At 38.6% G+C, this 13,805-nt stretch overlaps 1 protein-coding gene across 1 annotated transcript; it reads right to left on the bottom strand.

The window, feature by feature from the left end:
* Positions 1-4,257: 4,257 nt before the first annotated feature.
* Positions 4,258-12,696, bottom strand: LOC115757180 (lupeol synthase-like). Its single transcript, XM_030697299.2, has 18 exons — positions 12,496-12,696; positions 11,116-11,301; positions 8,488-8,577; positions 8,197-8,394; positions 7,822-7,906; positions 7,539-7,705; positions 6,953-7,141; positions 6,742-6,855; positions 6,408-6,527; positions 6,204-6,326; positions 6,007-6,105; positions 5,843-5,899; positions 5,671-5,717; positions 5,442-5,585; positions 5,171-5,348; positions 4,982-5,062; positions 4,567-4,650; positions 4,258-4,461 (listed from the first exon to the last, which is right to left on the bottom strand). Exons 1-18 carry the CDS (start codon positions 12,688-12,690, stop codon positions 4,351-4,353), a joined length of 2,268 nt encoding a protein of 755 aa, XP_030553159.1. The 5' UTR covers positions 12,691-12,696; the 3' UTR covers positions 4,258-4,350.
* Positions 12,697-13,805: the final 1,109 nt, after the last annotated feature.

Here is a 13,805-nt window from a genome sequence, read left to right as displayed (position 1 = left end):
GCACAAATTACACCACTATGCAATCAAGTCAACAAGCATAATTCCTGCCAATTCAATTATAATTTATTCTCGTGTCATTCAAATGATTAAATACCGTATAATCATTCAATGCAATCGATCATGCATAATTTGCCCCATAATTCACCAAATTGGATCACAAATTGGTCCCTTAGTACCCTAATGTCTTAATAAAGGGTTAAGGGCAATTTACCTATTCCAATGAGCTAGTCGTGACCTCTAATTCGAGCTTCCGAATCCAAGATTTATGCTGTCCAAAACAGGGTAGATCGTCAATTAAGTTCCGTCGCGCCATTTAGTCACAATTCTAGCTCTAATCACCATACCACTTCACATACTCTTCATTAACACACTAATATATGTCGTAGCATGTCTAAACGATAAGTTCAAGCCAAGGCGACACCCCATTCAGTCCAAAATAGAACCGGACAACACCTCCCCCAAAATAGGGCCAATTTGGTTCTACTCTAATCCACACTAATCAGTACATAATTCACTCTGAACTTCAATTTAATGCGAAACCAACTTTCCAAAACCTTGTTCTATATGTCTAATATGTTCACCGAAAATTTGAAGCCAATTGAACACCTTGAAGACCTCCAATTAACCAATCCTTTCAAGTGTGCAAAACAGTCAAATTCTGCTCTTTAAAACCCATCTCAAAACAACTATAAACACCCATCAATTCTCAACTACAATTATCATTCCAACTCAACCAAGTCAAGTACTATATGGCTAGAACATCTCACAAAAATTTTGAAGCAAAATGAGCTATTGAAACCGTTGTAAGAGAGCTCCCTCTCAAATCGTGTCAGATTCAATCCCGACTGGACCTTTGTCAATTCAATCAGACCTATGGGAAAAACTACCAAGGAAAATTGAGCTCATAATATATTCCTGGAAAGCTAAGACAACAAGCTTTCTGATGGAGGTGATCTCACCTTAAAACGATGTCGAAAGAAGAAGTTACGGCCGAAATAGTGAAGGACATCGTGGCTTATCGGGCCGAGCGACTTTCCGTGGAAGTGCAGAAAATGAAAGGGCAATAAGGCAGCAACATGAAGAGCAAGAGTGGTTGGTCAACTGAAGTCAAAGACTGTGTGAGAAGCTTGGTCCCTATTATTGGCTTGGTCCAAACAAAATAATATAGCACATGGGTCAAATGAAGTTCAAATATCTTAGTTGACTCTTATCCATAAATCTTTTTCTAGAAGCTTTGACTTCCATTGACCCTTTCTCATCCAATTTTCGACAGCCAAGGGAAAGAAAGACGAAAATGCCCCTTGGATCACTTATGACCAAAATTAATGCTTGAGGGGTAAGATGGTCATTTTATACTTGTCGTCCAAAAATTCCGATTTTTCCCAATCAAACTACTATCGATGAGGCGACGTCCGATTCAAGACCAAAATTGAAATTTTTCATTTCCATTTTCCCCATTTCGAGAATCCATTTCTCGATTCATTTTCCTTTGAACGTAACTTCAGTTCATCTCAAACTGACGGGCGGCTTTTGCAGCGACATTATGCGTATTGACTCGGTGATTTTCATCACTCTTAGGCTTACTGAAGTCATGGTCATGTAATTGCGAAGATTTATTACTAGTCCCTTAGGTCTCAATTGTCGGGATCCGATTTAGGAAAATGTCGCAAATTATACATTGGTTAAGCAGAATCACCCATGCTCCAATCGTATAACGCTAGCAATGGATTCCATAATCGTTCTTAGATCAACCTTTACTGGCTCTAAATATTCCCTCATCAATCCTTATGGTCAAAATGCCAATTCTCATTCGAGTTTCCTAGGTCCACGTACATTGTCGTGCTTTAGCCTTTCCCCTTTTAGTCGGTATACTCGGGATTGATCGGATCCAAACGAAATAAAACTGAATTACATCGGTAGATAATCTTCATTCAATAGTCTCGAAATGGTATAAAATTCAGAATGTCACAACTCTTCCCCTAGTTTACTATAGAGTTACAATTGACCATCTTAAATGGGAAAGTGAGCTATCGACACTCAAATGTCATTAATCTAGGAGTATGAAAATGGTGGACATCCAATCTTGTAGAATGACTTAAATAATATAAGCTGTTGGCTCACTAATTAATTGTACTTTTCTTCTCTTTCCCTTTAGAAACCCCACTAAGTTTTCTTAATTTTTTGAGTGAAAGTTCATGCTCCAATATTTGGCATACATAAAATTTGATTTTTCCTTGAACTGGATAATCAAGTTACCCACTTTCAAGGAGAGATTGACAAGTGGAAACGGCTCCGTCACTTCGATAAAAGTGATGGACCCGACAAACTCATTTCTCTATATATGTCCTCCAAGAAAGTAGCAACAACTTCAGATTTAAGCTCAAACTCAAATGTTCATCCACACTAGCCATTTTGTATGTTGAATGTTCTTATGATCATGATCTTCTTGCATATAAACTCGTGATTGTACAAAACTTACCCACAAAAAAACTTCAGCTCTTTCAAAAATAATGCTCCATTGCCTAGGGTGCCTCTGCCTCTAGAAAATATAACCTAAAATTCAACGAGATCCAGCCAAAAAGAAGTGTGCTTGTTCTCATATAGATTCTCATGCTTCTTGTGCTCATGGAGGTGCAATAGATCAAAACATCTCATAGAACATGCTTAATATTCTAAAGAGGTGAACCGAGATTAGCTTTATTGACACCTAGAATTTTGCAACATATTTAGTCATTCATTGCTTAAATAATTATGAGTTGATCCCAACTTTTAAACAAAACAAAAATTGCATTTGCATCTTAGGAGCATTTGCATCTTAGGAGCATTTTTTTCATTAATCCCATATAACCGCATTGGACTAGAGCTAAGGGATTTAGGTGAGGGAGGTTATGAGATTAATTGAATTAACCGGACTGAGCCAATTGTTTCTCCCCTCGTGGCCAAGATTCCTTTGTGCTTTGCACATGTGGAGATTCAAGTTAGAAAATATTAATTCAATGAAGTCATACTTGAAGAGCAATTAAACTTGATATTACCGCGACTCAAATCATACGAGATAATAGCAGAGTTTTCTACCGTTGAAAATAGGATATATCTTTTAAAGTTCAAGATATTGAAAGAAAGGGATTCTGATCTTAAAAGAAAACCCTAGATTTGATCTTATATAAACAAGTTCAAGGGGCACTCGATTTGAGAATTACACACACGAACACACATTCACAATAGAGGGGAGCTTGATTAGTCAACGAGTGATCTCAAAGGCGATTGCTTGGTCAAAGTGTTGGAATTTGTCTCTTCCCGCACCGTGAATTTGGGAGAATTGCCGGTGAGTTCTTGAGGAAGAGATGTCTCGCAAAACTCTTGCCGCGCTGGCATCCACCGTCGCCACCCCCTTACCGGTCACAACATAGCATGGCTGCCCCGACCGTGTCCATTGTTCCCTTCACCAGTTGACATGAGTCCATAATTGCCGGTCATCTTAGGCAACAACGGGGTTTTATTGCGAGACAACTCCTATTCTTTTTCCTCTTTTGATCATAATTCAATCAAAACTTCTCGAATTATCTTAATCTAAGCCTAATATGAGTATATAATTGCCTAATCTAGATTGTTTTGATTCTAAGTTGGTTTGTTTTGAGATTTTAATCGATTCCTAAATTGGAAATTTCTTTGTTTGGGTTGTGCATTTAGTCGAGGTTTTGCTCATTGGATCCTTGACTACATCTTGTTTCCTATTTTGGACATGATGCAAATTTTGTGATATGGGCTTGTTATATTGCATTTTGCTGTCAAGACATGCAGCCCTGTTAACAAAGGAATTGGGGGATGGGGACGCTAGTATCAAAAGTGCGATGTTCAATTCCCACGCTCTGCAAAGAGACATAGCAAAAGTCAGAAAAATGAGAGTTAAATTTTCTTATTTTGTAGTTTCCTCTTTTAACTTTAAGAGAAAGTCATAAAAGATACCTACACATGTCATATAGAAATAGTTGCATCATCACGTGATCATTTTCATAAGATAATGTGAATTAGATTGCATGTCATATTAGATAAATTCTCACATTTCATTAGTTAGATTAGCATCACATAGACATGACCTAAAATTAAATTGCATTGCATGTTGTTTAATCGTTTGTTAAACAAGAAAAATCCAAAAAGAAGCGACCATCATTGCATAGTGTTCTCCAAACGGTATTAGCTTTGCTAAGCCGTACACTCGAGATTTGTACAATTATTTGACGTAACTAATTAATACAAAGCATATAAATTAAATGCATTCTTTAAATTGACAAACATGGAGTTTCTAAATGACGATTTATTACATCACGACCCGTCCTCATGTCCAAAGCTTTATGCGAACAAAACCCGCCGACGGTATTCTCCAAGAGCCCAAATTGGGAAGATGTTCCTATATGATGAGTAGTTCAATGTACAATTTCTCATGAATACTCCGGTGATTTCCTGTAGGCAATGAAAGTAAATAAATAAAACAATAATTAATTTAAGCACATTGCATTAAAATGAAACTTATAACTGGTAACGGCCGTAGAAAACACTAACAATTACCTGTTGAGGAAAATCACCATCGTCCATCTGTGAATTGATTAGCACTTTCACTCCACGATGGATGGGTGTTGGATCTATCTCGGCCTAGAATTAAGATAAGCAAACAAGCAAATAAATAAACGTAAGTAAGATTGAGCTGGTAGAAAGTACGTGCTTATATCATTATCATCAAAATAGACGATCCTATTTCTATTTTTATGCAACATTTTCTTTGCTAATCTTGATCAGGTGTGCTGGTTACATTCGAATGCCCATAATTCATTGTAACTTATCACTAATCAAACATTATCTGCTTGCCTACCCGCGCCTCGTGCGGTTAGGCGGCTCACACGAATTCGGCACTCCCCGATAATTGCTGCGACGAATTGGCATCATAGCTGATGTATTATGTCATATGTACGTGCTAAACACTGACCTGTCCTGCATCAATAAGGGACAACAAAGCCCATGCTGTCTGAACCAAGTTTGGTCGGTCTCCTTCCAAATTTGTGTAAACCTACATTACAAGGTTATATAAAATTATTATCGTCAATTACGACAAAAGAACTATATTTTTTTTTAACTCTATAGTATGTAAAAAAAAATTATATAATGACTTGCAAACCTTATTCTGGCTAGACAAATAACTCTCCCCCCATCCGCCACAAGGCAGCTGTTTTGACAGCAAGAACTCACAAGCTTTTCTCAGGGTTGGACTGTTGCCGTGGTTCTTCCCACAAGCCGCAAGCCCTTCTACTGCAAACCATGTGCCATAGGTGTAGCAAACTCCCCAGCATCCATACCTGAGTTCATAACACAATCTCATACTAAGTACATCTACATTATGTTCAATTGGAAGAAGGTAACATGTCCGGGTTTCTCCTTTGGTATCTCACCATGAACCATCTGGCAACTGAGTGTCTTCGATGTAGTCTATTGCTCTCGTGACGCAGTTGTCGATTTCCTTTCGGCGATGCTTAGGGTGCAACTTTTTAAAGAGCGCGAGGCCTTGGACTGCTGACGAAGTGCACTCCACGTATCTATGTTAGCAAAAATGAGTTAGTGTTGAACACGTGACTAATATGTTCGGGTTTATCAGTAGGGTTGATGGTTTTTGGGGCTTACTCTCTTTCAATAAGGGTGTCCTCAAAGAATTCTGTAGGATTGAACTTCTGGAAAAGAGAAAATAAGGGTTTTAAGTGTAGTGAGAGATTCTTTTGCATGTGTTTATTCGTAAAAGCTATTTCAGAGAACATTAGAAAGTAAACTTGGTGACTACATAATACTCAAAATTTACCTCCAACCATGCACACGCTCTTTGTGGCTCCCAAGCAGGAAAACCGCCGTTGCTGCTCTGCAATAGTTTTCGTGATGTAATAAATTGTGCAACGTCATTCTAGTGTCTAAAGTTATCTTATTGACTGTGAAAGGAAATGAAAAAGCAATATAGTTCTTAATTACTTGTAGGGAAAGAATAACATTCACAGCATCGTAGAATCGCTCTGTTTCCATCTTCTCACCCACCAGGTCCGGTGACATTTGCGAAAACAAAAGCGCTGTCTGTAAAAGACATAACATTGTCGCGTGTTAAAGATACAGTTACCCTTTGAAAGGAAACTTCCGAGACCCCATCAAATGCATGTGACCGAGATTATTACCTTTAGCCCTTCAGCTGTACAATCAGAAACTTGCCAACCATGATCTTGCATAGCAAATGTCCATGCTCCTTTAGATATGTGTCTGTACATTGCTTCAAAGTCACCAGATGGGTTGTCTCGGACCTTCAACCGAACATGTTTTAGTTGAATGTATGAAGTACACGAAGTGACCAAGCCCTTTAGATGGTTCGGATTAGATTTCACCTGAGAAGCTTTCACAAAATTGTGCCCTTTTCGTAGTGTAGTTGCATACTCTTCTGTTAGGTTACTTGACATGATCGCTTGGATGGCAAAAGCCGCATCCCACATTTGACTGCCGAAGGTCTGGAAACCGAAGTGAAGTTTTTTGTGCTTAGAGAATTTGATAACACCGATGCTAATTTTGTTTAAAATGCTTGCCTCCCAAAATGCCAAATTTAGTTGATGAAAAAATTACCCATAAGCCAATTGGGATTACAAAGAAATGATTCTGTAGATCTTCGGTCATCGAGAGTCACGCATTTCACAAGATAGAAAGGTCAAGATATGAAGTTGTAACCTGCATTTTAAGTCCATCTTCAGCTATCCAATAGTAGTCTGGAATTCTGGCAAGATGACGTTTGTAGGCTTCTGAATTCGGATCTTCCACCCAACAAGCAATCAAACATAAAACCTACAAATTTTTCACATTCACACGTTAAGATTGCTCCGTCTTCGACACGCTTTGTTAGCATCTTAATGAAAGTTACTTCTTGTGTTCTTTTTTGAACCTTTTCCACACATCCAATGGTCAGATATCTGCTGTTCTTGTCCTCATAATGTACGTGCTTGATCGCCACTTTCAGAGCCTTCTCTCTTATCATGGAAAAGGGCCAGCGATTCAAAGCTGGCTCTGCGACGTGGTGAAGGAATCCCCATAGCATATCTTGTACTAGAGGATGAGGGTAATACAAATCCTCCTGAAGAACAGTACTTGGTTAAGCTTCACATATTCATTGACTTAGCTAGAGCATTTTAAATAATTTTCAGACATGTCAACAAGCGTTCCCTAGTTCATCAAACATACTTCAATTTTATCTCATTTCTTGAACATTAGATGTAAGGTAAAAAAGACTTCCTTTCTACCAGGAGAAGAGTGGTTGCATTTCGGAGAGAAGTCACATCTCTATGGCTTTCAAAATATCCATAGCTTTTCCAGGACTAGGGTTGATTTTAAATCATTCATCAATTGAGACAATTTCTGAACTTAAATTTTGGATTTATCACATCAACAAAGATCATAATTAGATCATGAAGCAACAAATAAGTAGTCAGTCAAGATTTTAAAGAAAAGAAAACAGGATACACAGGCCACACCTTTGCAACAGTATTCCTTGCTTTGTTCCAATTTATTTCATGATAGGGCTCGGTGTAGAGCTCTTGTCTCAATGATAAGATCAGCCCGGTGATGGGACCGACGAACCTCCTCCCGTACAAGTATGACATGGGCATGTAAACCAGACGACAATAGCACAGCATGTTACCTGAAATTGATCATTAGTTAAGATGTCTATCCACTAAAATCATATCCAACATTTGATCGAAGCCATGGAAAGAAAAGTAATTTCCTTTCAATGAGAGGATATCAACTTAAACATACCAGGGTGGATGAAAAATTTCCTTGGAAGAAGCCAAAATTCTGGGGCCAGTGGATTGCACCCTGCCCATTCATAAACACCTAGTACCTGCAACAACTTTGTAAGTTTTAGCATCTTAACATAATTCTCGAGTCGGGCACGAAAATTGCATAATGCATTGGTGCTTAAATAGAACATTTTTTACCCATTTCCTTTTTCTCATTAAGGTCAATGGGAGTCAATATCATATCAGTTTCTCTTACTTAATTAGGATCATCGCATAAGACTTTTGTCTTTCTTGAACAGTCTCGTGTTCGGATGAATTGAAAGCCTAGATTAACAGGTTAAACCTATCTTTGTGCTGATGAAAACAAAAGCAGACATATTTAATCGTATACCGTGAGCCAAAATTTTCCCCAAGATGGAGTCCCCACAAGACCACCGTGATCAAGAATCCATTTCCTTCCTCTGGCCATGGCTCCATCCTCGCCATCTTCAGGCCCTTCTCCAAGCAATCTCAGTGTGATGTAGCTGACTGCAGAGCCAAACATGGTGCTATGCCCTTCTATATGAAATCCCCAACCTCCATCTTCGTTCTTTTAATTTGTTGGCAAACAAGTACAGATACATTGTCAACATCACATCAACTGAAAATGAAGTAAGCGCTTGCATGAACGAGCAAAGCGCACCTGGTGGTTGTATACGTAGCGTTTGATTTCCTTCCTGTGCTCCGGAGAAAATATGGCATTCATCGCTCCCGTAATGTACAATGCAAAGACCTGCAACGCATGTTCTCAATGCTTATTTCATATTATCAACTAGAATAACGAGACAAACATGAAGACTGTCCTAACCGCACTTCTTGTTGGGAATATCACCAATGTGATGATTGTTGACAAATTCCTAATCTTGTTTTGATAATAACAAAGACAATCAAAGGCAATTAATGTGTGCATTGATTGAGTTATACCAAGTTATATATACACAAGCCAAAATGCAGATAATGTGATAAAGAGCACCGGATGTCTCCGAGATAAAGATCCGCTTTGCCAATGTTTGAAATGCTCTGCCGATCTTTTGAGGTTGGTAGCCGATCTATGAGTTGAACAAGATATTGGGCGGTGAAGATGTCTGCTATCCGGAAGGATCTTCAGACAAGGCAAATTTCTGGAAGGACCTTGATAAAGGTAAATAAGCCGAGAAGAACGGGGATGTTTATGATGGCTGGGAGATACAAAGATCATGTGAACAGTGGATGTGGACTTTGATGATGGTGAACAAGCTTAGAATGAGGACATTCGGTAAAGTTTGGAAGGACCATAAAGGTGAATAGCTTTGTGGAATCGAAATTCCCAAAATGCTTGGAAGGACCAGAAAAAAGATCGGGTGCACCGAATTGTTATCGGAGCAACAGATCTTTGGCAAAGAGCAGATGCCTTATAAAGATCGGGTGAAAGATTGAGACAATACTGATGATCCTTATGAATTCAAGGAAAATAAGGAATTAGTTAGGATGCTGATGTCCTTGGGAATCTTTGCATGCTAAAGAAGCCTAGAGGATTACTGGTGACTTGATCAACTGACCAGATTTTTGGTCTTGAAGAATATTGACGCTATAATGATTGCAATGATATTAGTAATCTGAGTTCAGCAAAGACAAGGTACAAGATGAAGATCTTGACAAGGAGGAAAACAAGTTAAAGATGACGAGGTGTTCATGATGACTTGGAAGTACCATAGTCAATCTTTTATTAAGGTAACGTCTTTGGATGCTGAGATACTCAAGACGATGATTAGATAATAGATCACAAGTCATTTCCACGGTTTTTCTATAAACAGCACTAACGGAACAAAATATCATTTGAGATAATATTTATGTCGATATCGGGTCTTGGTGATGTTTGAATAACGTACATGTGCAGATGTTTCATTAAAAGAAAATATTGCGGTTGGCGGGTGAAAGATCCGCAGAGAAAGATCAGTAAGTCTATCGATTAGAATATAGCCGTTGGCATCTATAAGCTTTTTCAAAACAATGTCAAAACAATAAATGTTTCAAAACAAGGTCAGAAACAGTAGCTGCATCGGTTCCAATAGATCTCTAATGGCTAGTTGGACTTCGCAAGCCCCTCCAAAGGGAAGAATGAAGTTGTTTATATAATGGAAGACTATCTAGGCTAAATGTGAGAGAGAGAGAGAGAGAGAGAGAGAGAGAGAGAGAGAGAGAGAGAGAGAGAGAGAGAGAACACAATGTAAAATGCATATTTGCTGTGAGCTATATTTCTCTCGCTATTTTTGGGTTCTCTCGAAAGATCCTCTCCGGTAATCTTTATATATTGTAATTGTGCTAAAGATCAAATGTACAAGAGTAAGAGCAGCAGCTGAGTCTTGATAGTGTGATCTATCAAGTGAAAGGATCATTAATTGCCAATTGTAACTTGTTGAGCAAATTACTAGTGAATTCTAGCCCGAGTTATGGCTGTTAGTCTTGAGAGTGGACATAGGCTTGGAGACAAAACCGAACCACAATATATCTTGTGTGCTTGCATTTTACTTGATCTTTTACTCAGCCATGCGTTCGATTCTTGTCTTGTGAAACATCTGCTTACTAGATATTTTTTTATCACTTATTGTTTTGTGTGTTCTTATTTCTCATGATTATCTTATACATCGGCACACAATCTTCGCACGGTATTTGAAACATCTGCTGACCTGTTCTTTACAATATCTCTACGGATATTTGACCCGGTGTTTGAAATTGAACTTGTTTTATTCCGTAAATATTTTTCAAAGTTCTCAACCTATTTTGGTGGGTCTTGTCATCTGTTTAACGCTGGACCTAAGAAAAAATTGTAAGTGGGTCTATGGTGAAGTCGCACCGACACTAACACCCGACACACGACACAATACGACAACACGTCATTTCAAGAGAAATAAAGAATTTCCTACGTTGAGACATGTTGTATATTAGATGCATATTTTTATATATACATGATTATATAAAACTATCGGTGAGTTTTTTCTTTTTCTTTTTTTCTGTTAGGAATTCACGATTAGGTCCTTATTTGGGCTAACTGGGTATATTAATTTTGGGTGGCTGGATATATGACTTAAGTATATTGACTGTGCATGTCGAAATGGCTTGTTAGAATGATGGACTCGCATGTCACCGAAGTGTCTAAAACACCGATCACATGTGGATCACATGCCGGAGAGTGTCAGAATATCGGGCATGACACAGAAGCCTACGGATAGTGTCGGTACTTCCTAGGTTTAGGGTTCTACTGTACGTCAGACCTAGGAAAAGTAGGGCTTACCATGGGAGGAAAGAAGTATAAGGGTCCAGCGTTCTCTGCGGGCCAATGGCCATCGTGGGCCTGAATGGATGAGTAGAAGCTGATGGCCCTCCGCAGTGTGGTGGCCACTGCTTCCTCCGTCATGTCTTCAGCCTCCTCTACCTTCACTGGCGGTGGAATCGGCCGACTTGTGTTCTCCTTGGTGAGCTGCAGATTCAAGCATCAGAATCTAGTACATACGCTCAATAGGCAAACAAGGGATTAAAGAAAACAGAAAATGGAAACAAAATTTTGAGGTGAAAAGCGAGGAGCATTTTTCAAATTTTCCTTGAAAGTGAAAAAAACACGTGTGTCTATCGGATCACTGAGATGGTGTCATTATCACGTGGAACAATTGATGAGTAAAATACAACACGTGCCATGTAAGAAAGTTAAAGTGGTGGCCTTGTGAACGCCACATATTATTATTATTATTATTATTTGGTCAAATGTCACCACATATGAGCGATTGGGAAAACCACATATTACGACGTCAAAATTGAAATCGAATCTCCCACCAAACCATCGGAGATCGCAATAACGTGAACTCAAAAGGATAGAGCGGGAAATTTGTTTAACTGAAAAAAATGATTTATTCTAGATAATTATATGTAAATATGCTTGCTTCGTACCTTGTGATTATAGCAAGAGTAGATCATTATTCAAAGCGCCATGCTAAATTAATTTGACACGGCAATTGACGGAAAGTCCCCAATGCGACGTCGTCTACTGCATCCTAGCAAAATAAATTTCATAATATATTTGTGAACCCTTTTTCAATTTTGATAGGGTCCCGCTAGTACGACAGTATAACGGTAGAACACTAGATATAAGATCAAAGTTGATTCCCGTCATGTTTGCTATATATTTTTTACCACCATAACACTTGCGATTAAGATTGTATCGTTATACTGTCACACTATCAGTTTCTCAAGTCTTTTTTTGACTTTAGAAAAAACAAATTCCCATTTTTGATACGTTGTTTGATTTTGTTTCATAATATACATGGCTATATTTCAAGACACGATGAGAAGTTTACCCCCACGATGTTGTTTGTTGGCCGGTTCGAAGACAAGTTTCCGCCACCTAAGACAAATGTCCATGAAATAATGATCGGAATGACATGTGCACAAATTCCTCCGTCGCTCGACACACGCTCGGGAAGTTTGTTCTTTCCATGCCCAAGTTTATATAAATTAGTTTTTCCACTAGATGGAAATTTTCATCTACTAGCAAAAGGAATATATTTACCAGCACCAAAACTTATCTACATGTAGAGAAAAATTCGTAATTTGTATACTTTTTCAAGAGGCTTTTTAAAGAGAATGGGGGAGAGAGAGAGAAAGTTTAGTTCATGCGTGCCTGCATCCTCATGAGGAGATCGGAGCTCTGCTTGATCCGGAACCGGTTCTTTGTGAACTCAACCCGGACCCTCTCTACCTCCGCCCTCTCTTCTAGTGTCCCCGCATCGGGGTCGAACTCCCAGTGCTGTCGCCCGACGTGGTTGTTCACGCTGGTCAGCCACGGCCCGCCCTCCGCTATCTTGAGCTTCCACATTCTCTCTCTCTCTTTAAAAAGCCTCTTGAGAGGGCGTGCTTCTGTGAGCTTCGAGGGAATTGATGAGTTAGTGCGCAAGCATCTGGTTTTTATAGGGGGTCGAGTGAGAGCGACCTCTATTATTCTATTTGGCTGTTCTTTTTTAAAAAAAATTTGGATCCAATTTCTGTTTTTGTTGGGAAGGACCAACTTAATTACTGCTGCGGAAACTTGCAAGTTTGGGAAAAGGAGAAGGCTAATTTGTGGCTATAAATTGGCCGTCCCACCGTCAGAATTGGTGGGATGGTAATGGTAGCCTTCTCCATAATTAAACGCCGGAGAGAGAGATTTCCAATACAACAAGTTTTTTCGCCCATCTTTGATGAGGCCCATTCCCAAGACGTCTAGTGTTTCTAGGCCATGTTCGATGATGGGAAAAGAGTTAATTTGTATTAAAACTCCAAGTTCTTCTGGGGTCTCGTCGGAGACCAATCAATTAATTTTTTTTTTTCATCTCATTTTTAGCCAAGCAAATGAAAGTTAAAGCAACAATAAAAATGCCGATCCGTTTCTTCCATAGCAAAGTCATAGCAGAGAGATTCATTGGTTGAGATTTCTCTTTCCACTCTTGCATTTATTTGCCGATTAAGTTTTAAAATAAATTTGCAAGCAAAAAATAGTGTTTCTTGTTTGACATAAGAAACCTACTTGATTGAGGTGACTCTTGCTTTTGCTCAAAATTTGGAGCGACATGGTTTTTCCCTCTTCAAATGGTGCGTTGCTCTGGTTGTTGGAAATTGCTCAAAAGGCTTAGAGGGGTTGCCTTTGATTTTCGACCTGTATATGTTATACGTACACCTGTCTAATGAGTGGATCAAGTCCTAAAAGATCCGATCCAAATTGATCCATTTATTAGTAATGCAAAGTTCTTTACCATACTCGACCCGATCCATATTGTTAATACACTTCCATATTTATCCCAATCTATATAATTTTTTTAAAAAAATTATATTGCTAAAACAATTCCATGCAATACAAATTTTCCAGACAACATTTATATTTCTTCAATGGATTTTTATTAATTTTATTACTTTTATTATTCAATTTACTTTTTATTTTCGTTTTTCTTTTGTTTT

The sequence above is a fragment of the Rhodamnia argentea genome, chromosome 4, assembly GCF_020921035.1.
Source record: "Rhodamnia argentea isolate NSW1041297 chromosome 4, ASM2092103v1, whole genome shotgun sequence".
NCBI lineage: Eukaryota > Viridiplantae > Streptophyta > Magnoliopsida > Myrtales > Myrtaceae > Rhodamnia > Rhodamnia argentea.
This window is presented reverse-complemented; position numbering and strand designations above follow the sequence as displayed.

Excerpts from the sequence above, each read along its gene's own strand:
- LOC115757180 (XM_030697299.2), bottom strand. The coding sequence starts at position 12,690 with ATGTGGAAGCTCAAGATAGCGGAGGGCGGGCCGTGGCTGACCAGCGTG. Across the intron at positions 8,578-11,115 it reads TATACTTCTTTCCTCCCATG|GTCTTTGCATTGTACATTAC; the intron begins GTAAGCCCTACT and ends CATGCGTTGCAG. Across the intron at positions 7,907-8,196 it reads GGGGAAAATTTTGGCTCACG|GTACTAGGTGTTTATGAATG; the intron begins GTATACGATTAA and ends AAGTTGTTGCAG.